The sequence below is a fragment of the Bos indicus x Bos taurus genome, chromosome 26 (genome assembly GCF_003369695.1).
Source record: "Bos indicus x Bos taurus breed Angus x Brahman F1 hybrid chromosome 26, Bos_hybrid_MaternalHap_v2.0, whole genome shotgun sequence".
NCBI classification, from domain to species: Eukaryota; Metazoa; Chordata; class Mammalia; order Artiodactyla; family Bovidae; genus Bos; species Bos indicus x Bos taurus.
The window spans coordinates 377989-404517 of NC_040101.1; the positions used below are offsets into that span (position 1 = coordinate 377989).

The following is a 26529-nucleotide window of genomic DNA, read 5'->3' on the forward strand; positions in this document are numbered from 1 at the left end:
GTCTCCTCTTGTTCTTGGGCTCACACTCGGACCCGAGAGCGTCTGTTGGTTTGGGCAGGCACGGGGCAGGGCTGTCGTGGTCTCTGCCGTCCTCCTCCAGATGGAGCAGAGTCACTTGGAAGAATTTTTTGGCTTCATATAAAGCAAAGTGAAAACACATGGCCTTAGAGCAGCTTTAGGATGGTCACCAAGGTGCTGGGCCGGGCGAGACCCGGAGTGGTGTCCACACTGGTCCTTCAGGCTGGGGCTGGCTCCGGGCAGCAGGGGGCAGCACAGCCCCTGGTCCGCAGCTGGAGCCGCCTGGGTGTGGGTGAGTCACCAGCCTGCAGCCAAGAGGGTGCAAGAGCAGCCTGGGGCTGCCGCCTGAGGGGAGGCCCCACCCAGCCCAGTGTCCTGGGTGTGTCCGGTGGTGAGCATCTTCCTGCTGCCCCTTCCTGCAGAATTCCGTGTGTCTCATTTTCAAAATCCCGTTCTGACCACCTGTTCCAGGGGCCCCTGGCAGAGGATGGATGCCCAGGTTCCCCCAGGGACGGGAGTGGGGCAGTGCTCGGCCTGGCTGTGCCCAGCAGAGGGCACCCTCCGAACGGGGCTGGACTCGAGCTTCCTCTTCTGAGCTGTGTGTAGGCGTGACCTGGAGCAAGGAGGCTTGTCTGCCAGTCCGGGTCCTGTGGGGCTTCTGCAGCACAGGGTCTGCCTGCGGGCACCTGCTGGCCTCCCACCTGGCCCTGAGGCCCTCATCCCTGTCCTGGGCTCAGCACTGGGCTCTCCTGAGACGCCTCTGGGGCAGGTGGTGCGGGGGGCGGTGGTGGGCTTGGTGGCCGGGTCCTCTGTGGTGGGAGGGGCTCTGGCCCATGTCGAGGGGTGGCAGGGGGGCTTCCTGGCTGGCGGTGGCTCCCCTGTTGCTGAGCTGCCTGTTGTGCTCCGGGCAGCTCTGTGGGAGGCCGTGCAGTCCCAGCAGCTGGTGTTTTTGCCCAAATAGGGTCAGGCTGCCTTTGAACTTCTGCTATCAGGTAACACGCAACTCCAGGGAAGAGAAGTACAGTCGGCAGATAGTCTGGGCGTCTCACACGCGTCGTTTGGTGATGTGAGCTCAGGGACAGAAGCCACCTCTGCCCCCCACTGTCACCTGCGGCCAGGGCACCCCAGAGTGTGTGTGAGCCCGCCCTGCCCTGTATTTCTTTTCCTGCCATTCACTTCCGGGGAAATGATGGCCCGGTGAACTTTGACCTCTGGTCTGGAACCACTCATGAGCACCACACCATCTCACCTGAGGCCCTGATATGCCCCGATGTCTGACCATGTCAGGGAGCCGGTCAAGAAGGAGATGTGGGTGCCAGTGGACGGCTTGGCTGCAGGAAGCCTGGGTCCCTGGGTACCAGGCCAAAGAGGGGCAGCCCCACCCTGCAGGACCGGAGGGCAGGACTGGCAGAAACCAGGAGAGCCGCCAGTGGGCAGGCTGCATCCAGCCGCTGTGCAGGGCACTGGCACAGTGGCCTGCTCCTGGGCTGCCCACCGGGCAGGCAGCCTCGCATGCACCCTCTCCACAGCGCAGGGTCTCTGCCCCGAGTGAAGCGGCCGCCCCTGGGTGCGCCCTGCACCAGGCTCCCCAGCGAGGCCTCAGGGCCTGGGGACAGGGCTGCCCAGGGGCCGCTGGGGCTTTCTGTTCCCAGGAAGCTGGAGGGATGCCCCCCCAAGAGATCCCCCCCCCACAGACACACACACAGCCCTTCCCAGTTAGTTAATTCCACCATCCCAGCAGGCCCCCGGCAGCCTGGCCTGTCCCTCACCCGCCTGGGGGACGCAGTACCTGCCCCTGGTTAATTCTGCTCACATTTAGCAAACTTCCCTGTGCTGAGCACTGGCTATAGTACCCGACTGGGAGCCTCGGGGGACTAGCGGGAGACCTGGGAGGCGGTGGGGGCCCCGCCCCTCCCGGTACCCGAGGCGCTGATTGGCCGCGGCCCGGGGGCTGGTCGCCGTGGGTGGGGCGCGCGGGAAGGAACCTGACTTGAGCGCAAGACGAACCTCAGTGCAGGCGCAGCCGTGGCGGTACCTGCTCTCACCGCCCTTCCCGGACCCCGGATCCCTGCGCCCCCGAAGGCCAGCGCGCACCCCACGCCCGCCAGACCCCCGCCATGCGCGGCCTCGGGCTCCTGCTGTTCGCTGCGCTGGGGCTGCAGGGTGAGTGAGAGCGGGGCCCGCGCTGCCTGCACCGCCGCCTGGCTCGCGGCTCCCCGCGCGGGACTCTGGGCTCGTCTCGGGGAGTCAGCCAGTCAGCGGGGAGACACGGGCGGTGGACGCAGGGAACCTGCAAAAGGGAACTGTGTGGGTAAATGGTCAGCTGGGCGTTTCCTGCGCTGGAGGAGGGCCTTGCAGGGAAGTTCAGAGTGAAGGGCTGGCTGCCCCCGCTCCATTCCAGGGCCTGGGGGTGATTGCCCACCTTTGCTGGGACCCCCAGCCTGGCGAGGAAGGGAGGATGGGGAGCGGTGGCCTGGAGCTGGGGGGTCGGGGACACCCCACGGAGTTGCCCAGCCACATGGGGACCTGACTTTCTCGGGGGACTGGCCGTGCTGCTGGCCTTTACCCCCACCCTGGCTCCCAAGAGCCTCCTGGGGTTCTGGGGTGAGGGCACTTCCTAGGCAGGCGCCCTCCCCTCGGCCTCTCTGTCCTGGAGCTTTGCCAGACAGTCTAATGGGGGCACGACCACTAACACTGGCAAGAGGAAGAATCTCGGGGGTGAGGCCGGTGGTCAGCTGGGGTCTGGGCTGTCTGGTCGGGGACGGGGCAGCTTCGAGCTCCAGGCGGGGTGAACGCTGCGGAAGAGGCTCTCACTCCGCCTTTAGACGCAGCTGAGTGATTATGGAGATGAGCGGGCAGACCCGGTTTCCCCCACCCCCCAGGGCCTGTGTGCGCCCTGGCCCCTGAGGGGGGCGGTATCTAGGCCACCCTGGGCTCCAGGTGGCAGCTGGTGAGCTCCGAGATGGGCTGGCGCTGGGCAGCGTCTGTGGGCACCGCCCAGGTGGGGGTCCTGTGGTCTAAGGCAGGGCCCCAACTCCGGCTGGGGAGCCAGACCTCGGGGTCTGTGGTAATTCCCCCAGAGAAGGGGCCGCGCACGGCAGCCTGGGAAGGGGCTCCCGGGGCGGGCGGGTGTGCTGTGCACTGCTGATCCCCCTCTCCCACAGAGGTTGCCCCCAGGGCCGCCCTGCCCCATGTGGAGCAGTACGAGGTGGTGAGGCCCCGGCGCCTGCCTGCACCCCGCGCTCGGCGGGCTCTGCCCTCCCACCTGGTAAGTCTCAGCGGGATGCTGGCCCAGGGGGTCCCCCCACCCGCCCCAACCTGGGCCCTCAGAGCCCATTTCCGACTCTGAGCAGGGTGATAGCTCCCTGTGTGCCCCGATCGTAGTAAGGGGGCTGAGGGCCAGGGGGCTTCCAGGCCTTTGGGCAGACTCCTGGGAGCTCACCTCCGCCGGAACAGCCTGCCCCCTGCCCTCAGGCCTCACCTTCTTCCGTCCTGCTCACCCTGGAGGCAGGGCTGCCTCGGGTGGCCCCGGCTGGCGCAGCCCCGTCTTCCTTTTTGGAGCCCGCGGGCCAGGGCCCCGCCCCGGTTTCACTCCCAGGGTTGACTCGCTAACACCTTTCCCGGGTGTTGGGGCCGGGCTGGGATTCCCCGGAGCTGCCTGGGGGCATTCCTGACTGGGTATTCGCCTGCTTGTTTGCATGTGCGGGTGGAGACAGCCCTGACCCTCCCTGTCCCGGGAGGCGCCGCCCACCGCCCTGGGCCCCTAGCCCCCTCTGCAGGCTCCGCACACAAGGTCCCAGGGTCAGCTGCAGCCTGGGGGGGGGCTGGAAGGGGCAAGGCCTTGCAGGAGCGGGTCCCCTGGAGCAGGGAGGGCAGCCCGGCCCCCTTGTCCCATGTCGGGGCCGGGGTCCCCCTCCCCCTCGTGGCCTGGGAGGGGCGTTGTCCTCTCCCCGCGGCCTGAGGTCCAGCTCTGGGTGCAGCTGCCCACCTGCCCCACTCCTGGGTACAGCCCAAGCCCCCTTGCCCCTCCAGGTTTGAGGTGGGCACGGCCGGGCAGGGCCTCACCCTGGACCCCTCCCTGCCCCCTGTCCAGGGCCTGTACCCAGAGAGTGTGAGCTATGTCCTAGGGGCCCGAGGGCACACCTTCACCCTGCACCTTCGGAAGAACAGGTAAGCGCCCATCCTTCTGCCCCGCACCTCTCTGTACCAGGGGTGGCCAGGGCACCACGGTGGCTCTTTTCCAGGGACCTGGTGGGCTCGGGCTACGTGGAGACCTACACAGCAGCCAATGGCTCCCAGGTGACAGAGCAGCTGCAGAGACAGGTAGGGCCCCAGTGCTCCTGCCTCGGGCCAGCAGCGGGCGCGGGAGCCGGGCGTGGGGAGCCGGGCTTGGGAGTAGGGTCCTCATACCCTCCTCCCGCAGGACCACTGCTTCTACCAGGGCCACGTGGAGGGGCACCCGCACTCGGCCGCCAGCCTAAGCACCTGTGCCGGCCTCAGGTGGGTGCTGCGGGCCAGACGCCCCTCACCCTCCAGAGTGAGCGGGGGCCAGGAGGAAGGGGTCAGCCGGGTGCGGCAGTGGGGTCCCTGGGGCCACAGACTCAGGGTCACGCTCGTCTCTGCCCCAGGGGCTTCTTCCAGGCGGGCCCTGCTGTCCGCCTGATCGAGCCCCTGGCAGAGGCCGGGGAGGAAGGGCCGCACGCCCTGTACCTGGCGCAGCACCTGCAGCAGGAGGCTGGCACCTGCGGCGTCAATGACAGCAGCCTGGAGAGCATCCTGGGTCCGCGGGTGTCTGCAGCCTTCAGACCCCGGGTGAGTGGAGGCCCGACGCCTCTTGCCGCTCTGCTTGGGCCCGAGCGCCCCCAGACTGCTGGCTGCTCAGCGGGGAGGGGTGGGCCTGCGCCTGGCTCCGCCCCACAGCAGCAGAGCCCCCACCCCCGACGGCTCCCCCAGCGCTAGCCGGGGCGGGGCGCCAGCTCCAGGGCCCGGGAGAGGGTCAGCGTGTGGAGACTGGCTGAGGACCGGAGGGCTGTGGCTGGTGGCTGACTGGATTCTTGTCATCGCTTCCCAAAAGTGGTCAGAACCCAGAGAGACCCGCTACGTGGAGCTATTCGTGGTCACGGACAGCAAGGAGGTACCTGGGGCCGGGGCAGGGCGCAGGGGGGATGCGGGGTGGGTGCGGGGGCGCGGGGCGCAGGGGGGATGCCGGGTGGGGGGTGCAGGGGGGATGTGGGGGTGGGGTGGGTGCGGAGCCCCAGGCTGCCCGTGAGGGTCTGCCATCCTCCAGTTCCAGCGGTTTGGGAGCAGAGAGGCCGTACGTCAGCGGGTGCTGGAGGTGGTCAACCACGTGGACAAGGTGGGCGCTATTTCCACTCTGGGGGCTTCCAGCAGGGGCCGCTGGGACCCCTGGGCAGCTCAGGGCCAGCCTGACAGAAACCCCGCTGGACAGGAGGGTTGGGGCGGCCGTGGTGGCGGCCGGGCTGCAGGTAGAGCCATCCGCCGGGGGAGTGGGGAGCCGGGACCCCGCCCCAGCCCTGGAGACCCCTCGCATCACAGTGAACACCGCGGGGCCTCAGGCCCTCCGCCAGCCTCACCGCTGAGCCTGCCCCTCGCGGTTCCCTGTCCTCTGGCAGCTCTATCAGGAGCTCAATTTCCGCGTGGTGCTCGTGGGCCTGGAGATGTGGAATGGTGGGGACAAGATTCAGATCAGCTCCCAGCCCGACGCCACACTGGACAACTTCCTGGCCTGGCGGACTCGAGAGCTGGTGGGCCGGCAGGCGCACGACAACGTGCAGCTCATCACGTGAGCCAGCTGGGGGGCGGGGGCCACGCCGCCCCTGGGGTGAGGGGCTTGGGGCGCGGGCTCCGGGGCGCCGCTCTCCAGCGGACGCTGCTCTGCTTCCAGCGGGGTCGACTTCACCGGGACCACCGTGGGACTGGCCAAGGTGTCCACCATGTGCTCCTCGAGCTCCGGGGCTGTGAACCAGGTGCGGGGTCTGCAGGGCTCGCTGGGCAGAGGCTGTAGCCGGCCGTGGGGGGCGGGGGCGGCCGTGAGGCCTGGGCCTGACGCAGAGCACGTGAAAGGGGGCAGGGCACTCAGGTCCCCCGCTCCGCCCCTGCTGTGCCCTGGCCGCTGGGACGGCACTGACGCTGTTACTGTTATTTGTAATAATATTACCGTGTATCTACTATCTGAAGAAGCCATGCTGGCGGGAGCACCGCCAAGCCTCTCAGCCTCCCTGGGGCGGACAGTGGGGGAGGAGCGGGCACTGAGGTGGGACATCAGCCCTGGGAGCAGCCCCAGCCAGCACGGCCCCCCTGCAGGACCACAACCAGAACCCCATCGGTGTGGCGAGCACCATGGCCCACGAGATGGGCCACAACCTGGGCATGGACCACGACGAGAACGTCGCCGGCTGTTACTGCCCCGTGCCGCGGGAGGGCGGCGGCTGCGTGATGGCGGCCAGCATCGGGTGAGGCTCGGCAGTCCAGCCTGGCCCAGGGCCCCAGGCTGGGGGTGGTGTCAGCGCGCAGAGCTGGCTCCACCCACCCTCCTGATAACAGGGATGACCCCAGCTCCCGGTACCCCAGGGACCCTCCTGATAACTGGAAGCCCTCCCTGCCTCCGCCCCCAGCTCCCGGTACCCCAGGGACCCTCCTGATAACTGGAAGCCTTCCCTGCCTCTGCCCCCAGCTCCCAGTACTCCAGGGACCCTCCTGATAACTGGAAGCCCTCCCCCGTTCCGCCCCCAGCTCCCGGTACCCCAGGGACCCTCCTGATAACTGGAAGCCCTCCCCCGCTCCGCCCCCAGCTCCCAGTACCCCAGGAAGTTCAGTCAGTGCAGCCAGGCCGACCTGCAGACGTTCGTGGAGAAGCCCCGCACGGCCTGCCTGTTGGACGCCCCGGACCTTGACCGGCTGGTGGGCGGCCCCGTGTGCGGAAATGGGTTCCTGGAGCGCGGGGAGCAGTGTGACTGTGGCCGTCCCGAGGTACAGAGCTGAGCACCGCCACCCTCCGCTGTCTGGGCTCGTGGGACAAGTCCCCATCTGCAGGCTGGGCGTCTGTGCCTCACCCCTGGGTGCCCTGCACACCCGGCCACACCTCCCGAAACGACCGGCAGGGCTGCTGGGTGGGAGTGACCAGTCCTCCCACGGCGGGGGCGGGGGGCCCGGTGTGCGGCCCACTTGGACCTTCGCTGTCGCCCCCTCCCCAGGACTGTCAGAACCGCTGCTGCAATGCCAGCACCTGCCTGCTGGCTGAGGGGGCCGAGTGCGCCCACGGCACCTGCTGCCACGAGTGCAGGGTGAGCCTGGGGCCCGGGCTCAGGGCAGGCGTGCGTGCTGGGGGCCTCCCGTTCCCATGCTGATCTTGGTCCCCTGGAACCAGGTGAAGCCGGCCGGAGAGCTGTGCCGCCCCGCGAAGGACCAGTGTGACCTTGGCGAGCACTGTGACGGCCAGCAGCCCACGTGCCCTGAGGACGCCTTCCGGGAGAACGGCACGCCCTGCCCAGGGGGCTACTGCTACAACGGGGCCTGCCCGACGCTGGCCCGGCGCTGCCAGGACTTGTGGGGGCCAGGTGAGGCGGGCACAGCCGCGGGACCGTCAGGGAGGCGAGGGTGGCAGCAGGTCCCAAGCCGGAGGACTGACCCGCTCCTGCCTGCAGGCTCTCGGGTGGCGGTGGAAACTTGCTTCCTCTACAGCATCTCCAAAGGCTGCGGGGCTGGGGTCCCCCTGCCATTCGGCAGGTGAGCGTCCCTCGTGGCCCAACTCCCCTGGGGCCAGGGCCTGGGATGTCCCCCTCCCCGGGGCCACAAGAAGGTCCTCTGCACAAAGGAGTCTGAGGCTGAGTTGGGGCCTCTCGGATGGCAGGGGTGGGGGGGCCGCCCTGCCCTGCCCTGCGGGACCCTCAGCCCGAGCGCGCTGCCCTTGTAGGAGGGCGGGCCCCTGGGGCTGAGGTGTGGATGCCTGTGGCCGCCTGGGGCCTCGGAGCTCCTGGCGCGCTGAGCCTGGAGCAGGCAGCCCCGCAGAGCAGCCCCGTGCTCGTCCCTCTGTCCCCAGGGTCAACAAGTGTGGCACTCTCTTCTGTGAGGGGGGGCAGAAGGCCCCGGAACGTGAATACTGCACGCTCACCATCTCCTCAGGCGTTTGCCGGGTTATCGTCCAGGACGGCAGCACGGCGTATGAGCTGGTGCCCAAGGGCACCAAGTGCGGGGAGCAGCAGGTGGGCCGGACACGCCTCCCGGTCAGGCTGCTGGGCTCCGGGCGAGCTTGCAGGCCCCACAGCAGGGCCGTGGCGGCTGTGGGAGAAGCCCCCCGTCAGTGAACGGGTTTGAAGACAGTCTGCGAGCCCTGGGGGTGGGCGCGGGGCGGGGGGTCCTCCGGCCCTGGTGGCCGCTGACGGCTGGCTGGGCGCAGTCCTTCCCCACAGCTGACGTTGGCCAGCAGATGACGTGCAGGCGGGCCGTTGGGAGGGTGGGGGCTGTGGCCTGCCCGCCCATGGTGGCTGATGGTGGAGACTGGGTGCTTCAAGCAGGAGTTTAGACTGGCCACCTCAGGAGACCCCCGCTGTTCTCCAGGTTTGCTGGGACGGCTTCTGCCAGGGCCTCCACGTGTACAGATCCAGGAACTGCTCCGCCCAGTGCAACAGCCACGGGGTACGTGGGCCCAGGGCACAGCCCGCCACCAGCCCTCTGGGCTTGAGAGATGTGCCGGCCATGCTTGGACCCCCCGCCCCGAGGCAGACAGAGGGCCAAGGCTGGCACCCTGGGGATGTTGGGAGCTGTTGGGACCTCCCGAGGCGGGGACTGTCGGGGATGTCCCAGGTGTCAGAGCCGGTGGACACGTGGGCAGGATGGTCAGGTGTGAAGCATCTGGTTCTGAGCTCTGACACTGGGAAGGCCAGGGCCCCGGGGCTGTGCCCTCTTGTGTCCCCTCCTGGGGAGGAAAGCTCACCGCCACGCCGCCCTGCTCCCTGTGGCGATGCCTGCTTTGCTCAGCAAGCCCTGCAGTGTCTGGGAGGGCTGCGGCTGTCGGCACCTGTGGTGAAGCCTTGGTGGCGGTGGTCCTAGACAGCCCGCCCGTCCTCTGTCGGGCGTCCCGAGGCCCTGACACCCGGCTGTCCCCCAGGAGTGCAACCACAAGGGTCAGTGCCACTGCCGCCCGGGCTGGGCCCCGCCCCACTGCGCAGAGCCGCTGGCCGACGCGCGCGCAGGTAGGCTGGGCGGGCCCGCGCCTCTTCACACGCTCCCAGGCCTGACGGGGTCCGGGCGGGGGTCCTGCCTTTCCTCAGACCACCTGGGCAGGGCTGAGAGGAGGCCGTGTGCCCTGAACCGTGAGGGGCCTGTGGAGAGTGTGGCCTTGCAGCCTGAGCGCACGGGTCCAGGGCGCCCACCCTGAGAGGGGAGGCCTGTCCCAGAAGGACAGCTGCAGGTGGCGCAGGCCGCTCCTAGCTGGTCCTCAACCCGCCTGGGCCCGGGGCCCGGCCTCCCAGCCCCACTGTCTCCCACTGAACACAAGGTGTGCACAGCGCTGCGGCCCCCGGGGCCTGGCCCGGCCACACCCGCGTCACTAGGGCCAAGGGCCACCCGCCACCAAGCCCCCACCCGAGGGCCACCCACCAAGCCCCCGACCGAGGGCCGCCCACCAAGCCCCCACCCGAGGGCCGCCCACCAAGCCCCCGACCGAGGGCCACTCACTAAGTCCCCAACCGAGGGCCACCCGCCACCAAGCCCCGGACCAAGGGCCGCCCACCAAGCCCCTGACCGAGGGCCACTCACTAAGTCCCCGACCGAGGGCCGCCCGCCACCAAGCCCCCACCCGAGGGCCGCCCACCAAGCCCCCGACCGAGGGCCACTCACTAAGTCCCCGACCGAGGGCCGCCCACCAAGCCCCCACCTGAGGGCCGCCCACCGACCAGGCCGCCTGCCACCAAGCCCTCAACCAAGGGCTGCCCACCAACCAGGCCACCCGCCACCAAGCCCCCGACTGGCATCCCAGGAGCCCGGAGCGCCGGTGTCACGCACCAGGTCTCGGAGCCTCAGGGCCTGGGCTTTGGGTAGCGTGGCCAGGGTTCTGGCTGTTGGCTTCGCCAAGGAGGTGGTCCCCTTGTCCCTCCTCAGCTCCGGGCTGGCCTGGCCAGGGCTGAGCTGCTGGCAGGCTCTCCTGGTCCCTGTGCCTTGAGCCAAGTCCGGCCCTGGTAACACCTGGCCTTCTGTGCCCCCACAGCCCCTGGGAGCCTCCGAACGCATGTGCTGGTGGGCGTGGGTGCCCTGGTGGTACTGGCGCTGATCCTGGCGGGCGTGCTCATCTACCGCAAGGCCCGGAGCCCAGTCCGAAGGAGGTGGGGGAGCTGTACTCAGGGCTCAGAGGACGTCAGCGTGTGCAGGGCCAGTCGCCTGCTGGCGCTGTTGGGGGGAGAGGGGACCCCATGGTGGCGGCCCCGCCCTGGGCCCCTGCCTTCTGCTGCAGGAGCAGGTTGGGCTGTGTGGACAGGTTGGTGACGAGGAAACTCAGAGAAGGCCACACCGGCGCACTGCCCGGGGGTGACACTGCCCTCTGAGCCCGCCGTGTGGGGACCTCACCCCTGGCTGCGGCAGGACACGCCTGCCAGTGGCCTCCAAGCCTCCCTGCCCCGGGCCTGGCCTGACCCCAGAGCTCTCCCTGCGCAGCTGTGGCCCGCACACCCCGCAGGGCAGCTGCAGCTGAGGGGTCTGGGGCCAGGCCAGGGTCCCCACGCACAGGAGCCTCAATTCCCTGGGCTGAATCCTGAGACCAGGACACACTGACCCATCTTATTTCTCCTAGGAATGTGGCACCCAAGACGGCCATGGGGCTCTCCAACCCTTTGTTCCACGAAGGGCTCAGCAAGCCTGCAAAAGGCGGGGCTCAGGCTCCCCCCGGGGGCTCCCCAGAGCTGGCCCTTTACTCCCAGCCCCACAAGCCCACAGCTTCCTCGGTGACCCCTAAGCGCCCACCCCCTGCTGTAAGCGCCAGCCATCCCGACAGACTCCAGGCCACCCCCAGATCTCAGGTTCACGAGGCTCAGAGTGGCCCCTGTGACCCCCGTTTAGAGGTGAAACCAAGGCTCTAGGACGAGGGGTCTGAGGAGCCGCCTCAGCGGGGAGCGGAATCGAGCCTGAGGCTCAGTCTCTGCAGCGTCCATCCCAGGATGGTCTGGAGGCCCAGAGGCCTGTGCTGCTGCCAGACCTCCGTGTGACCCCAGGGCCGGGGGAGGGGCCAGAACCCTGGGTCCTCAGCGGGTAGGGGGCAGCTCTGAGCCAGGCCCCTCTGGGGATGGTTGCCCTGGGAGACCCAGGCTCACGCCTGCTCCCTTCAGCCTCCAGGCTCCCTTCAGCCTCCAGCCGCCAAGGCCAGCCCGCCGTCCCCGCTTCCTGTGTACCCACCGCAGGCCCCGGGCCAGGTGAGCAGGGAGGGGGCACAGCACGGGCCCTGGGGGAGGAGGGTCTGTGGCTGCACTTGGTGGGCCAGGCGCCCAGTCTGGCAGTCCAGCGAGGACATAAACAGCACCCAGGAGGCCTGGGGGTTCTGACCAGTCCTCCCCATTCCCAGCAGCTCAGACCCGCTCCTCCTGCCAAACCCCTTCCGGTGCTGAAGCCAAAGCAGGTGAGAGGGCCGTGGGGGAGCAGCTCAGGGGCGCTGTGGGCCCCGCCTCCCTTCTTTCGAGGCTTCCACGGTTTGGGAAAGGTCTCTCCCAAACTTGAGTCACTGGTGCCCCAGCAGGCCCCCTGCCTTGGGGCGCGTGTGGGAGGCCCTTCTACCCACTGTGAGGTCTGGCTCTGGTGGGTCGCCTCCATTGCTGGGAGCACTGCTGAGGGTCCTACACACCCCTGGACACACTCACCTCCCCGCAGGCGGGGGCTCCCCTGCTCTGACAGATGGTGAGGCCCAGAAGACCAGGCTTTCTCTGCCCTCCTGGGGCGGGGCTTTGCCACCAGGCATCCTGTGGGCCCGTGTCAGCCTGTCCGTCCCCGGTGGTGTGAGCTCATCACCGGTTGCAGTGGTGTCACTGTTAGAGCCCTCCTCCCTTTGTGGTTAAAGCTTGGAGGTGTTTGGAGAGACACCAGCCCGGTTCCTCCTCAGGCCAACCCACGGGGCCTCTGTTGGTGGATCTCGCCTGGGACAACCGTTACTGCAGTGTCTATTCAATGAAGACTGAATATTTCTCTTTTCTTTTTAACTTTTCACGTTGAGTTAATTTTAGAGTTACAGTAAAATTACAAGAAAAAGTCTTTAAATAAAGTTTTAGGAGGGGTTTTGACAGGCCAAACAGGGACGGGGGAGTTGGGCAGACAGATTTCCAGCCCAAGAAGTGAAGGCAGCCAGGGAACTGTGCTGGAGAAGAAAGTGCAGGCCGCCCCCATCCCTCAGCCCCCAGCCCCTTAGCAGGGCCCTCCGGGTGCTGGGCCACACCCCACCCTGGCCTGGGCTGAGCAGGGCTCCTGCTACAGACCTTCCTTCCCCACCCCAGACAAGGTTGCACCTGGAAAGCTGAAATGCAAACAAACGCATGTTTTAGTGGAGAATCCTTGGTTTTAGACCTTCCAAAGACCCATATTTTGGCAATTTAAGAGCTTTTCCTGGGTAGTGTTGGGGTGGGGTGAGGCGGGGAGTTGAGGGAAGGGGGCAGGGTGGTGAGATGACCCGACAGGCCCAGGAATGGGCGCCCTGCCACGCTTGGGTTTCATTCAAAGGTGGTACCAGCCAGGGCAGGGACCGTGTTGAAGGCAATTTTCTGTAGAGAGAGCGCAGCTCAGAGAAGCCTGCAGGCCAGTCCGGGGCCGAGCAGCTCAGAGAAGCCTGCAGGCCAGTCCGGGGCCGAGCACAGCACCCAGGGAACTTCCTAGAAGTGCTGGGCAGACAGCGCCCGGGCACTGCCAGCCATCAGCTGTGTCTCCGTCCTCCCAGGTCATCAAGCCGACCTGTGCTCCCCCGATGCCACCCATCAAGCCTGGAGCGAGAGGGGCCCAGCCTGGACCCACTCAGGTGAGGCCCTCACTGCCAGATCAGTGCCCACTGGGTGGGGCAGAGCTCGCTTGCTTCCCCACAAGAGGCCGTAACCTCTGCTCTGTACTCTGTCAGAGGACTTCTCAGTGCTTACTGCTTCTTCCGGCTGCTAACGTCTTTTTCTGCGCTGGTGTAAGTACGGAAGTCTACTGCTTCTGGATAGAGAATAGACTTCTTGATAAAGCATCAGCTGTTAATATCCAGGGCTGTTGCCACTCTGAGCAGAGTCATGTTTTTGGATGAAATGAGGATCCAAATTTTAAGAAAAGTAAAAGGAAGTTAGATTCAGTTGTGCTCTTTGTAGTAGATGGTCTTTACTATCGGTTTTTTTCCTTCCCCAAGGGAGCTGCTGACCCGAAGGTTGCTCTGAAACCCCCTGTCCAGAGGAGGTGATGGGGCCCAAGCTCAAAGCACCCTCAGGGGCATCTGTGCACCTGTCTGGATGTTGCATGTGGTCTTGTGACCTCGCCAGCAGCAACAGCAGCAGCAGATGCAGCCGCCTGGCCCCAGGCCCTCCACCCCATCAGGGCCTGAGTCCTCTCTGAACTGTCCTAAGAGAAGAGCCAGCTCCTAAGGGCCAAGATCACTCTTTGGTGTCTCAAGGTCACAGCCTAGGGCCTCTGGACCCGGCACTCCCTGGCTGGGCCCAGGACTCCCAGCTGGGCCATCAGCTGCTGTCCTGACCTGGGGAAGGAGGTTGGGGGAGGCCAGCCCCTCCTCAACCACGTGTGTCTTCAGACGGCCACTGGTGTCTTATCTGGGTCCCTGAAAACCTCAGGTGCACCTTCAGCAGGGCTCAAAAATTTAATAAAAAGTTTCTATTTTACGATTAAATTATTGATCAAGTTTTAAATGACGGAAAGTTTTTACTAGATCAGCGTAAAGTGTTGCATGCGAAACAATGTGGAATTTAATTTATAAGACGGAAGAGTTCAACGCTTGTTAAAGCAGAAGTCTACTGTCGATGCCTGGACGGCAGCGCGCCGGGCCCGCCGGCCCTTCACCGTCTCGGGGACCCCCCAACCTCACCGCGTCGGGTCTGGCTTTCCGCCCCGACCCCGAGCCTCCGGCGGGCACCCAGCGGGCCCGCGCCCTCACCTGCGCCCCGCCCTTCCGGTCCCGGCCCTTCCGGCCCCTCCCGGAATTCCGGTCCCACAGGCGCTTCCGGCGCCGTCGCCCGGCAACGGCCTAACAGCTGGCCGCGCCGCGCCGGCCGCCGCCATGCTGGACGCTGCCAGGCCGCGCCCCCCGGCCCCGCCGCCGCTGCCGCCCGGCGCCCTCCACCGTCTCTACGCCTGGCTGGACGCGCTGCCGCCCAGCCGCCGCAAGCGCCACCTGGCCCGGGACTTTAGCGACGGCGGTGAGGGGCCGGGGGGCCTGCCCGGGCGTCCAGGCCGAGAGCCCAGCGCTCGTCCTCCTCGGCCAGCGGGAGCCCCGGGGCCTGGTTGGCGGGACGGCCAGGCGAAGGCCGCGGCCCGGGCAAGGTCCCCGCACCTGGGCTCCCTGCGAAGCCGGGGCGTCAAGGCCCCCGGGGAGGGGCGGGAGAGCCGCTGCCTCGATGGCCCTGGGAGGAGGAGTGGGGCGGCAAGGTGGGGCGGGGGGAGGGGGGCAGGAGTTCCTCACGCCCCGCCCCCGCCTGCCCCGGGGGTCCCCTAGCAGCTCCTTGGAGCCCGCTGGCCCTCACGGTCCTCCCGCCGGGGCGCCCACACCCTGCGGGGGCCCCCCGGGACCCCTCTCTATCCTCCTCCGTGTGGAGGCCCTGGGGGACGAATATGCAAATATCCGGGGCCCCTCGGCTCGCCCCACACCCCTGCCCGCCCCGCCCCAGTGATGCTGGCGGAGGTCGTGAAGCTCTTTGGCCCCCGGCTCGTGGACCTGCACAAGTACGTCCCCACCTGCAACACCGGCCAGAAGCGCAGCAACTGGAGCGTTCTCAACAGGCAGGGCTCAGCGGGGCTTTCCGCCCCTCCTTCCCTGCTGGGCCCACTCCTCGCTCCCCAAGGCGGGCCTGCATGGGCGGCCCCCACCCTGGGGACAGGTTCTCAGGCTGTGTCCCTGCCGTGGGCTTCCCTGATACTCTGTCCAGTTCCACTTGAGGCTCCTGGGGGCTCCCCACCAAGAGGCCAGCAACAGTCACCGTGAGACACACTCTGCAGGGCATTATCCTGCTCACTCACCTCGCCTCTCATGCACTCACCCGCCAAAAAGTCTGGGTGACAGGCTGCTCAGGCCCAGCGAGTCAGAGGGAAGACGGATAAGTGAGGAGATGGGGCCAGCATCAGTTGTGACAAGTCACGTGAGGACACTGAGGCAGGAGCACAGGAAGTGACAGGGAGCAGCCTGAGGGCAGCCACCTGGGTCTTTGCGAGGCTGCAGTGGGGAGGGCATGCGGAGCCACCAAGGGCCCTTGGAGGACACTGCCCGAGGGCACAGTGCCTTAGCCGGCTTGAGGCCTGGCAGGTTCTGGTGGGACTTACTCGGAGGGGAGAGAGACTGGGGGAGTTGGAGGTGGGGTGGGCGGCTGCCCCCACCCCCAAAGCCTGGAGAGGTGGCAGCTGCAGGCAGACCTGTGAGAAGTCAGGCTCTGAGCGCTTGGGAGGTGAGCCGAGGCGCCTCAGGAGGATGAGCGCTGCCTAGGGAGGTGGCGGCGGGCCGGGGACTCAGCTGGCCTGAAGGCACAGCACTCTGTGCCCCGTGAGCCCCGGGTGGCGACCGGGAATGAGATGGCCCCAGGCCTCTGTGGGTGTGGGGGCCGGAAGGCACCCCAGTCCAGCCGCTCTGCACGAGGTGGGCGTCCCCACCTGGCCTCTGGTCTCAGGGCTGCACCTGCTGCCTCTGCAGGAAAGTCTTCCACAAGCTGGGTCTCAGTGTCTCAGGAAGAGATCCGAAAGGTGATCGTCAACACCCCTGGGGCCATCGAGCCCATCCTGTGTGCAGTGAGGGACAAGGTGGAGGCCTCGAGGACCCGCCCGGCATGGCTGGACACGTGGGTACCATCACGTGGCCATGGCCTCTGCTGTGTTGGGACACGGGCTCGTTGCCTGCCGATGAGAGTAAAACCAGGAAGTAAGTGGGGGCGAAGCCCCGTGTCCCCGTGCCCAACTGGCCTGCATCCCTTTTCAGAAGCGCTTGGGTCCAGACCGTGCCCCCTCCTCCAGCGAGCCCGTCCCCCTGCCCATCTGTGACAGGGAGATGCCGGCAGGCCTGCGGACAAGGACGGAGTCAGCCTCTTCCGGGGGTCTCACGGCACAACGCTGGAGCCCCTTGCAGGAAGCAGGACGCTCCAGTGGTGACGCTGGTGGGTGGGGCTCGCCTCCCCTGCACAGGCTGGGGGTGTCCAGACCGCCCCCCCACCCCCGCCCCGTGTGGGGGCCTGTGCCCGGCAGACCACCCTGCCCCCCGCGGGGGTGGCACCCAGGGGGAGGGGTGCGCCTTGCTCAGAGGGAGCCCCGCTCCCGTCACCCCCGCAGGGGCCCTGCCCACAGGCGCCAAGTGGCTGTCATTCAGGCTCAGGGGTCAGGCTCAGGGGTCGCGTCTCTGAATGAGGAAGCCGTTCAGAGGTGTGGCGGCTGCACCTGCGGACCAGCTCAGGCCCGACATGGCCACAACGCACAGCCCCTACCCGAGCTGGAGGCCAGAGCTGACATGTCCGGTGGTCTCGCAGGCCTGCTGAGCCTCTCAGTGCACTCTGGGGCAGAGACCCATTGGAGTCGGAGGGCTCCGGAGAAGATGGGCCACTGTGCATGCAGAGGGTGGGCTCTGGGTTGAACCCTCTGCACCGCCCTCACTGGCCCGCCTGCCCGCCCGCTAAAGGCCCGTGCCTGCCTTTCTGTTTTCCAGCCGGGGAGCCCTGGCAGCACCTGGACCCTGGGCTGCCGCAGCGGCTGCTGGAGGAGAAGGAGCGGGTGCTGGCAGTCCTGCGGGAGACCGTCAAGGTGCAGGCCTGGGCGCCCTCCAAGTAGCTTGGCCCAGCATGCGGCGAGGCAGGGGCAGCCAGGCGGGGCCCCTGACCGGGGGAGCCCGTGAGTGTATCCCAGAGATACCCAGAAGCAGAGGGGAAAGTACAGTGGGCCACCACCCCTCGGGGACTGACCAACCAGCCTTGCCTGTCATCAGACACCAGAGACCACGAGTCAGGGGCTGCAGACTCACAGGCCTTGCCACCCAGACATACTGGACAGCAGGCTCGAGGGCCCTGGGGCCCAGTCAGGGAGCAGAAGGTAGCTCCCTGAGACGCAAGCCTGGTTCTGGGGCGCTCGCCTTGTTCTGGGCGAGCCTGTTCCCCCTCTCGCTCAGGGTCTCCAGCACTCCCGGGTTCAGGAGGTGCCTGGGTGTCACTGCCGTTCAGCAACCCCTGCGTGCTCTTTCAGCAATGCCTGCGTGCTCTGGCTGGGCGTCCAGGCTGTATGTTTGGACCTGGGACAGTGGGGGGTGGGGCGTGCAGGCCACTCAGCCTCGGTGTCGGAGGAGCTGTAGAAATGGTGATGACAAAGCGCTTCCTGCTGGCTCTGCGAGTCTTGATGCAGCTTTTTTGAGGAAGCAGGAAGGTGGCGTCATCCTGTGGTTTGCATCTGCTGGATGGCAGGGAGGAAGCCCTGTCTCAGCAAGGCCCCTTGCCGCCCTCATTCCCTGCCCGGTCTGGGCCGTATGCTGACACGGAGGCACGGCCACCGTGGGCCGCAGAACAGCAGGGTTTGAACCGCACGGCGGTGTTCACTAGACGGGCACCAAGGCGCTGTGGTCTGCGCTGCAGACCCGACGGGGAGGGGCTTGCGGCTCCCCCCGCCACCAGATTGATCAAGGACCAACCGCGTTTGATTCTTGAAACCCAGAGGGCAAGACAGCTCACCTGCTGTCTGGGTGACACAGTTGAGTTCCGCTTCCGTGACTGTCACTGACGTCAGATAGAACAGATGCGGGGGCGGGGGGCGTGGAGGGGCAGCATCCCAGGGCTGACGAGGGTGGCGGGGGGGCGGCCGTGCCGGGGTCCGAGCCTGCAGCATCAGCTGAAACAAGGCAGCGTCCAGCCTCGGGACGCCCCTACCCTTCATGCTCACCGCCGAGGGGCAGTGCGGCCAGCCATGGCATGCTGGAGCTCAGGGCCCTCGGAGGGTCGGTCTCCTGAGACGCTGGCCCCCTGCCTCAGCCAGCGGGAGCCCTCTGTCCTCTGGACACGCGTTCGGGGGCAGACGAACTTCCAGATCTGTTCACTCAATGTTGGGGTGTGGCGGGCGCTCTCCTTCCAGGAGGGGAGTTTGCGCCCTGGCCTTGCTTGGGGGAGGCTGGGGGGCAGTGGCTGTGCGTGAAGACAGCTGAGCAGGAGCGCTGGGCGGGCGGTCCTTGACCGTCTGTCTGCCCGGGGACGTGTTCTCGGCCGTTTCCCTTCAGGAGTGACCCCTGCACGTGAGGCTGTCCCCTCGGCAGGCTTGCTCTGAGGACCTGGCCTGGCCCGGCTGAGCCGCTGGGCAGGGCTGCAAAGGGAACCGGCCAGGAGGCTCCTTGGGTCTCAGGCAGCCCCTCCCTCTCCTGGCCTGTCCTCTATCACCTGGGGTCTCAGGCTCATTTCAGGGACCCACGTTTCTGCCCAGAGTGGCCTGCTTGAGGGCCTTTGGTCTGATTGCTGACGGTGTGGCCTTTAAGGGGGCTGGCTAGACACTCAGCCTGGGGCTGAAGCTGCCCGCCGCAGGAGTGTGGACAGGCGTCCCTCGGGTGTGTGTTCCTGCAGGTTCTGCAGATGAAGGTGGCCAGGCTGGAGCACCCGGTGAAACTAAAGGACCAGCGGGTCAGAGCGCTCACGCGACAGGGGGACCAGCCCCAGGGAGGGGGCACCCGGGGCCAGAAGGGCCCCCTCCCCTGTCCACCAGACTCCGACCTCGAGCCCACTTGGAAATCCCCTAGACTGGGTGTTTCTGGGTGTGGCAACGCACTGTCCATCAGACGTGGAGCAACCGAGGAGGACCCGAGCCAGCGTGTCCACAAGCAGAAGCCTGGCCCCTCCTGACTGCACATCCCGGGTGCCCAGCCGATGTGGCCTGAGGTTCCCCTGCTGCCCCCCACCCCCCCGCCTCCTCCCCACCAAGAAGACCAGTTTGGACATGAAGATGGGTCTGGTTCCCTGGAGCCCCTGAGCGTCCTAGCGTCACTGTGAACGTGGAGCATCTGCAGGCAGTTGTGTGCTGAGGGCGGTGGGGTGGGGGCAGCGTCTCGAGTCAGCCAACCTGCTGTCCCGGGGGCCCCGTGGAAACAGCTCGCGGGAGGTTGTGCTCCCTGAAGGGTGCCTGTGGGGACCTCACAGTGGTCACCCGACATGGCCAGTCACCCCTCCTTGCTCTGGAGGTTTTGGGGGTCAGAGCAGTGCCAGGACGGGCTCCCCCCAGTGTATGTGGGGCCCTGGCCCTGGGTGGGGCCATCAGGGTGGGGGCCAGGGAGTCCTGAGATGCCGAGGTTGGGGGCAAGGGGCTGTGTCCTATCTGTCCTGTGTCCTGGCACTTGCACCTTCCTGCTCCAGCATCCAGGGTACTCCCTCCCCACCCCGCCCCCAACAACTGACTCACTGTCCCCCCTTCCCCGTATACACTCACACGCCCCGGGGCCCCTGCAGGGTTTCAGGAAGCAGCGTCAGAGCAGAAACCTCCATCGGTTTCAGAGCTGCTCTGAGTCAGCCCACGTCCTCCCTGAGTCAGACGTGCAGCCCTGACCCCACAGCACAGATCTGGCCCCCAGGCTTGGAGGGACCCGGGGTTTGAGGCGGAGGGTCTGCTTCCCCAGGAGGGGCCGTGGAGGCTGGTTAGGGGGGTCGCCCAGGAGGGGCCATCTCTCAGATTTCTCCTGGGCACAACCTCGCCCCTGGAGAGAAGCCCAGGATGTGTCTGGGGGCAGGTCCAGGCTGCCCGCTGTGGGATCCAGGCTGCAAGCAGCCCCCGCCGCTCCAGCATCAGGAGCCACAGAGGGAGATGGGCTCCACAGCCCAGAGCTCGAAGTGTCTCGGGTCCAGGGGCTGGAGCGGGCTCAACAGGGCACAAGGCCGGGGGGCCTGTGGAGGACCATGCCCCCCACCCTGCCAGCTGAAGGCTCCGTGCCACCCGCAGGGACAGGAACGCAGAGGAGCAGCCAGGGTGGGGGTCAGGCACAGGGCACACTGATTCAGCCTGGCCGGTGGCCAGGTGGCTGTGTGCTGGACGGTGGGTTATGGGCAGAGCTGGCCAGGCCTGGGCCCTGGGGAGACGCAGAGGCAGGCTGTCCCTGGAAGAACATGAGGTGAGGCTGCTCTGTGGCCACCCGCTGACCCGAGCTGCCTGTGCCATCCGCTCACTGCTGCTGGCCAGGGGCAGCTGTCTGCTGTTAGAGGCCTGGTGAACTCACTGTGAGCTCACCCCAGCTTTCCCCTTGAACGGTGGGTGCAGAGACAGCCCCTGGGGGTTAATGATGTTGAAGTCAGGCTGCCCTGCCCCTCCCGCAACCAGGACGCAGACACCAGGGCCTGTTAGGTGTCTGCCTCCACGGGTGTGGGTGGACACCCGGCGCCCGGCGAGTCATCTGGCAGATCTTTTTGCACCCGTTATTTCATGATTTTAAAACATTTTTAGGGGAGACCCTTGGAGGTGCAGAGGTGTGAATGATAGCCTGCAGGCCCACAGGGACGCCCCCTGCCCAGGGTGGGCAGAGGCAGCCTGCCCCTGGGCCTCCCCAGTCTCCTCCGCGAAACGCGGCCGCCGCTGCCGTAGAGGTGCTGAGGAGGCCACGCCCTCACTACCCCTGAGGCCCCCAGGCTGGTCCAAGGACGGCCCCGTGTGGCCAGGGCAGGAATCACGCCCTCCTGAGTGAGTGAACTCCGCGAGTTGGTGATGGACAGGGAGGCCTGGCGTGCTGCGATTCACGGGGTGGCAAAGAGTCGGACACGACTGAGCGACTGAACTGACCCTCCTTAAAAATGGCAAGAGGCTGTGATGCGGGGCTGGAGCCCTGGTGACCTTCCTGCCGCAGAGGACTGGAGGGCTCTATGCTAATTCCCGTGTCAGCCAGAAGCCCTCCAGGCCTCCACCCACCTGAACGCAGGTGAGCGGTGTGGACTGCACCACGGAGCCCACAGTGTAGACAGAAACGCCAGTGGCCTCCAGGCCTGTGGGAGCTCCTGGCCTCCCCCCGCTGCCCCCATGATGCCCTCCCCAGCTTGGCACGTCTGTTTCCGTGATTTCTGAAGCAACTGATCCGGCCTTTCCTTCCCAGATGGGTTTCGAGTGAGTGCCACCGACGCTGGGGAGATGCTGGCCATGGCGAGCTGGACGTGCTGCTGTGGACGCGGCTGGGGGCGGGGGGCGCCCACGGGGCTGCTACAGAGGAAGGTCCTCCCGACGGGGTGGGCGGTGCTGGGGCCGCGACCTTCCCGGAAGCCCCGCCCTGCCCACGTGGCACGCCGCAGTCCAGCTGGAAGGGGGGCCTGGGGCGAGGGACCGCGCCCCTGAAACAGCCGGGAGGTGGGATGAGAACAGGCGGACGTGTGGGAGGAGGGCCCTTGGGAGCCCAGCAAGGCTGACTTCTGAGCAAAGGCGTGAAGAAAGCGAGAGGCTGCAGCTCAGATGCGGCGCAGCGGGGCAGAGGCCCGGCACGGGCGGCGCACGAGGCGTCGGGGGTGGCGGGGTGCGAGGCTGAGGCTGCGAAGATCGGGGCTGCAGCGCCTCTGAGGCGGCCCGAGCTCCTGGGCATTGCTGATGCCTCAACGGCTAGGGCTCCAGAAGGCAGGGGCGCGGGTGCTTGACCACAGGGCCATAGAGCCATCCTGGAGGGTGGGGTGGGGGTGGACCCCGGGCTTCCCGCTCCCGGGCTTCAAGGCTGAGAGCGAGCCAGGCCGCGTTTCTACTCCGCAAGGTGCAGCAGCGGGGCCTGATGATGTGGATGTATTGAGTGTTCTCTGACACGTGAGAAGCACCTTTCCAGAGGAAAAACACCCTAGCTGCACAAAATGTGTGAGAAGTGAACTAGTGACAGCTTGCATGAAACCATTGCAAATTGTAAGGTAATTATTCTCCAAATAAAAAGTATATTGAAAAACTGACCTAGAGGTTCACCCGGAACATAAAGTTTGTTTAGTTCAAACAGTGTAAGTGTTAGTCACTGAGTCCTACTCTTCGAAACCTCAGGGACTGTAGCCCGCCAGGCTCCTCTGTCCATGGAATTCTCCAGGTGAGGATACTCGAGTGGGTTGCCATTCCTTTCTTCAGGGATCTTCTAGATCCAGGGATCAAACCTGAGTCTCCTGCATTGCAGGCAGATTCTTTACTGTCTGAGCCACCAGGGAAGTCCTGTTTAGCTCAAAGCTTTGATTAAATTCAGGTAGTAAATTAGTGCAGATTCAATGGCATCCCACTCCAATACTCTTGCCTGGAAAATCCCATGGACAGAGGAGCCTGGTGGGCTGCAGTCCATGGGGTCACTAAGAGTCGGACACGACTGGGCGACTTCACTTTCACTTTTCTCTTTCATGCATTGGAGAAAGAAATGGCAACCCACTCCAGTAATCTTGCCTGGAGAATCCTAGGGGCGGGGGAGCCTGGTGGGCTGCCATCTATGGGGTCGCACAGAGTCGGGACACGACTGAAACGACTTAGCAGTAGCAGCAGCAGCAGCAATTGATGGAGATTAGAAATGAAAACCCAGAGAAAAGACAGGAAAGAACAGCAACTGGCTGCTATCCCAAGGCGGGTCGGGCCCTCGGTGCCCCAAGGGGCAGCTCCACCCCCTCTGGGGGCCCACCGCTGCCGACATGCTGACTTGCGGAAAGTGGTGGAGAGCTGCCTGGAGAACCGGCTGGCAGAAGCCCATCAGTTCACAGCGATGGCTCTTGGGTGGGAGAACGGTTACTTCCGCGTTGCTGACAATTCCCATCGGAGCAGTGTGTTCTACAATCAAGAAACAGTGAAAACAATGCTTCTGGCAAGCTCACCTGAGAGGCAGTCCTGCTTCTGAGTCACGCACACACTGGACATCTGTCGCGTCCCTCCCTGTTCAAAGAAAGACCCTCCCTCAGAGAACCAGCCAACGCGGCAGCTGAAGGCACAATCCACCTCTCGCCTTTCAGGGAAAGCAGAGCCTCGGGGTGTCCAGCGGGGTGCTGTGGGGACGCAGAGGGCCCAAGCATCCCTGGCCTCACCCCAGGGGAGGCGAGAGGACCCCAGGCTCAGCCCCCCTACCCCCACCACATGTTCTGTGGGATCTCAGTTCCCACAGTGTAACAGGCCGCATGGGGTGAAATGCCCCTGACTCCGCCCTCAAGTCAGCTGAGTGGCCGTCCAGGCAGAGGGCAGACGCAGAGGCCGAGGAGGTGGCCAGGGGCAACGCGAGGCTAGGGGTGGGGGTGGCGTGTCTGGACGCCCCCACAGCGGCAGTCACCTGGACCAACGGCCCCCAGCCCCCCAGCCTGGGGGCACTGTGCTGCCCACCCAGCTCCCCGCACGCAGCCACGCTGGGCAGCTGGCTGGTGGGTGCTGAGCCTTTTCTGGGCACCCAGAGGAAAGCCCACCCACCAGGCCAGACCCCAGGAGAGACCAAGCATTCCTTGCTGGCCCCTCGGACCCCCTTCACCACTGCAAGGTCACAGGTCCTCACAGACGTGCACACGTGCTCATATTCAGCCCCCAGGCCTCCCCTTTGTTCCTACCACCCGAGGGCCCTGGCTCTGACCCGCCGGGCTGGGCATTCAGGGCTCCAGTGGGCCTTCTTCCCGGTGACCTGAGGCTGCCTGCAGCAGGGTCTCAGGACTCCTGCCGTGTTCCCAGCCCAGCCCCTTTCTCAGATCCAAGGTCCTCCCAGCCCCAACCTGGGTCTGGGACAAGGAGTCAAGGGGCGCTCCACTGAGAGCTCCCAGGGGGATAGCACCCCCACCCCGTGCCCCCGCCCGACCAGCCAGGCCAGGGGCTTCTCTGTCCACCAGGGGATGGGGAGGGTTCCCTGGGAAACGCCTGGGGCCAGGAGGAGGTTGGTCACCTGCCGCTCTGGGCCTGCGTCCTCCTCCGCACGGTGGTGGCCACTCCTGGTGGAGGCAGGCGGGACCCGTCTCGGGCTCTGTGCCCACCCCTGGCGTCCCCAGCACCTAACTGACCCCCAAGCTTCTACAAAGGGACTCTTGGTGTTTGTGGGGACCCCAAGGGGCCTCGGATCAGGGACACTGAACTTCAGGAGGGGCATCTGCCTGTGGATTAGTCGGCCAAGGACCCTGGGGAGGTCCAGGGGCCATAGAGGCTGGGGGCTCTGGGGAGGCCCAGGGGCTGTAGAGGCCGAAGACCTGGGGAGGCTCAAGGCTGTAGAGGCCAAAGACCTGGGGAGGCTCATGGCCGTTGAGGCTGTAGCTGCTGAGGGGGGAGGCCTGAAGGTGACAGATCCTTCCCCAAACCTGGGGGCCCAGCCCCTCAGTGAGAAAGAGACCCCGGCTTCTGGGTTACGGACAACAGCGATTGCCGGGGCCAGCCCTGTGTGCACAGGTGTGTGGTGTGTGCACACCTGTGTGCAGGCCCAGTGGTCCAGGTGCTCAGAGGGGCTCCCTGTGGCCAGGGTGGGGGCTGCCGGGTCAGCCCTGAGGACAAAGGGGCCACATTCTCCCTCCGGCTGGGGATCGGGAAGGCCAAGGTGCCCCGGGAGGCCGCCCGCGCTGTGGCCTTGAGTGGAGGGAAGTTCCCATGGCCCGGCTAGCGTCCCAATCTGCCCGGGAGGGAGAGGATTATCTCCCAGCAAAGGAGTCACACAGACTCAGCCTTGAAACCCCGCCGCGGAGGCAGGGGGGCTCCAGGCCCAGCCTTAACCCCTTGTCTCCCTGCCTGGCCCACATGCAGGTCCTGCCCAGGGACCCAGAGCCCACAGGTGCCGCCCATGGGCACCCCAGGCCACGGGGGCCACTCACCATGCTCACGCTGCCCACAGCCTGGGTCAGGCTCATGGCCGGACACCCCCAGCCTAGGAGGCCCCGGGAGCCGCCAGGGACTTGGCCCAGACGGTTTCCTGTCAGCCCTCCAGGCCCCTGTCCTCTGACAGGTTTGGGGACACCGCTTTAGCAACAAACCCTGACGGCCAGGCGAAGGCCAGGATCAGAGCAGCCACACGTGTTCACCGTGGCCGCACGCCCCTGGCTCCCGTGTGCTCCACCCCATGGACCTCGGGCCGTGGGCCTCCCACCCCCTGCTCTTCGAGGGCCCTCGGGGGGGTGGTTCTCCAGTCTGAGGACACTGCTGTCCGCTCTGTCTGGGGCAGATCCTCTCAGGTGGACAGACCTCGCGGGCAGACACCCTTCGGCCTGCTGTGCCCGAGAGCTTCACCGAGTTCAGCGTCTCCCTGATGGCGGGAAGCTGAACCGGGGGGTGGAGGCTACCACCCACTCAGGGGCCAGGGCCCCCAACCCGGCCTCGGGGTGGCAGTTACTAAGCCGGGGAACCACGGGTTGAGGTGCAGGGCCAGCTGGGAGAGGGCGCGGCCGCACTGTCTGGGAACCCGCCAGGGGTTGATGCAGCCGCCTCTGGGGCTGGGAGCTGCCCGAGCTGAGCAGACAGCTGCGGGGACAGCGCCCTGCCGGGAGTGCATGCAGGGAGGGAGGGAGTGGCCCTGAAGGACGCCCCTTATCGCGGGCCCGCTGTGTGCCAAGCACGTCCTTCAGGGCCGGCAGAGATACTTTCTGTCCTGTGGGCAGAGGGAGAGCCCAGCCCAGCACATTCTGCATTCCGGGGGCCACTCGTGGGGGCCCCGCCCGCAGCAACAGGGCCCAGGACCCTGTGTGGGCCTGTGTGGACACCACAGAGTCGGGGAGCGTGGAGTGTCCCGCCCTGGGCACCTGCTGGCAGCCGCAGGACTGCAGGGCAGGACCCTGCCTGAGCTGAGTCCAGTCCCCGGCCGGCCTCGCTGGAAGCCAGCTGCTGTGTCTGCCCCTTGGAATCATCCTCACTGCCTGGGGAGGGGGCTGGAGGCGGCGATGCCCATTCCACTCAGCTCCCGTTAAAGTCTGACGGTGCCGGGACGCTGGGAGCAGGCTGCGCGGCCAGAGTGCGGGGAGGTGCCGGGGTCCCTGCCCTGAGCTTGGGGTCCACTCCAGGCCCCGAGAGGCTGCGCAGTGCCTGGCAGCAGAGTGGTGCTCGGGTGCACCCGTCAGGCAGGGAGCCGCCCTAGCGTCCCCTGGCTGGCCTTCCTGCCTGTGGCCACTCCAGGTGGAAGCCGGCCCTGCGTCCATCCCTTCGTCCCCAGAGTCCACAGAGCAAGCCTTCCAGGGGCTGAGACTCAGGGGCTGGGGTCTCCGGGGGCCACAGCCAGGTGGGCTGGCTGGGACTAAGCTCCTGGTGGGAGGCCCAGCCTGCAGCCTCCTTCTCCCTCGGACTAACTCTACCTGGCAGCCCAAGGAAGGCTTCCGCACACAGACTCTGCCGGGTCAGCACCTGCCTCCCAGGGGCCTTGGGGGGCAAAAACAGACCATGGGCCTGGCCCCCAGCTCCCCACCGGCCGCCCACCAGGCTCCA

At 66.5% G+C, this 26529-nt stretch overlaps 2 protein-coding genes across 24 annotated transcripts; both read left to right on the forward strand.

The window, feature by feature from the left end:
• The first annotated feature begins 149 nt into the window (after window positions 1–149).
• ADAM8 (ADAM metallopeptidase domain 8) lies at window positions 150–13876 on the forward strand. Of its 10 annotated transcripts, none has more exons than XM_027529562.1 (24): window positions 150–2181; window positions 3183–3286; window positions 4112–4188; window positions 4263–4341; window positions 4442–4518; window positions 4647–4830; window positions 5093–5152; window positions 5306–5374; window positions 5652–5821; window positions 5924–6005; window positions 6343–6491; window positions 6831–7008; window positions 7233–7322; window positions 7406–7595; window positions 7683–7764; window positions 8078–8240; window positions 8596–8673; window positions 9146–9230; window positions 10244–10358; window positions 10823–11048; window positions 11355–11438; window positions 11588–11641; window positions 12944–13021; window positions 13385–13876. In XM_027529562.1, exons 1-24 carry the CDS (start codon window positions 2136–2138, stop codon window positions 13433–13435), a joined length of 2571 nt encoding a protein of 856 aa, XP_027385363.1. In that variant the 5' UTR covers window positions 150–2135; the 3' UTR covers window positions 13436–13876. The 10 variants fall into 10 exon arrangements, 7 of the variants coding, with proteins under 7 accessions (XP_027385363.1, XP_027385364.1, XP_027385365.1 ...); XM_027529563.1 differs by having other exon boundaries at window positions 11591–11641; XM_027529564.1 differs by having other exon boundaries at window positions 10823–11000.
• A 381-nt stretch (window positions 13877–14257) lies between these two features.
• On the forward strand, window positions 14258–22094 carry LOC113884473 (sperm flagellar protein 1-like). Of its 14 annotated transcripts, XR_003508879.1 has the most exons (7): window positions 14409–14982; window positions 15884–16108; window positions 16231–16340; window positions 16883–16977; window positions 18768–21097; window positions 21269–21279; window positions 21908–22094. XR_003508879.1 is itself a non-coding variant. In XM_027529094.1 (6 exons), the coding sequence occupies exons 1-5, from the start codon at window positions 14264–14266 to the stop codon at window positions 18778–18780; spliced, it is 582 nt and encodes a 193-aa protein (XP_027384895.1). In that variant the 5' UTR covers window positions 14258–14263; the 3' UTR covers window positions 18781–18824; window positions 18941–19033. The 14 variants fall into 14 exon arrangements, 10 of the variants coding, with proteins under 10 accessions (XP_027384895.1, XP_027384893.1, XP_027384889.1 ...); XM_027529094.1 differs by lacking the exons at window positions 14409–14982; window positions 21269–21279; window positions 21908–22094 and adding an exon at window positions 14258–14402 and having other exon boundaries at window positions 18768–18824; window positions 18941–19033; XR_003508877.1 differs by having other exon boundaries at window positions 18768–21279.
• The last annotated feature ends 4435 nt before the right edge of the window (window positions 22095–26529 follow it).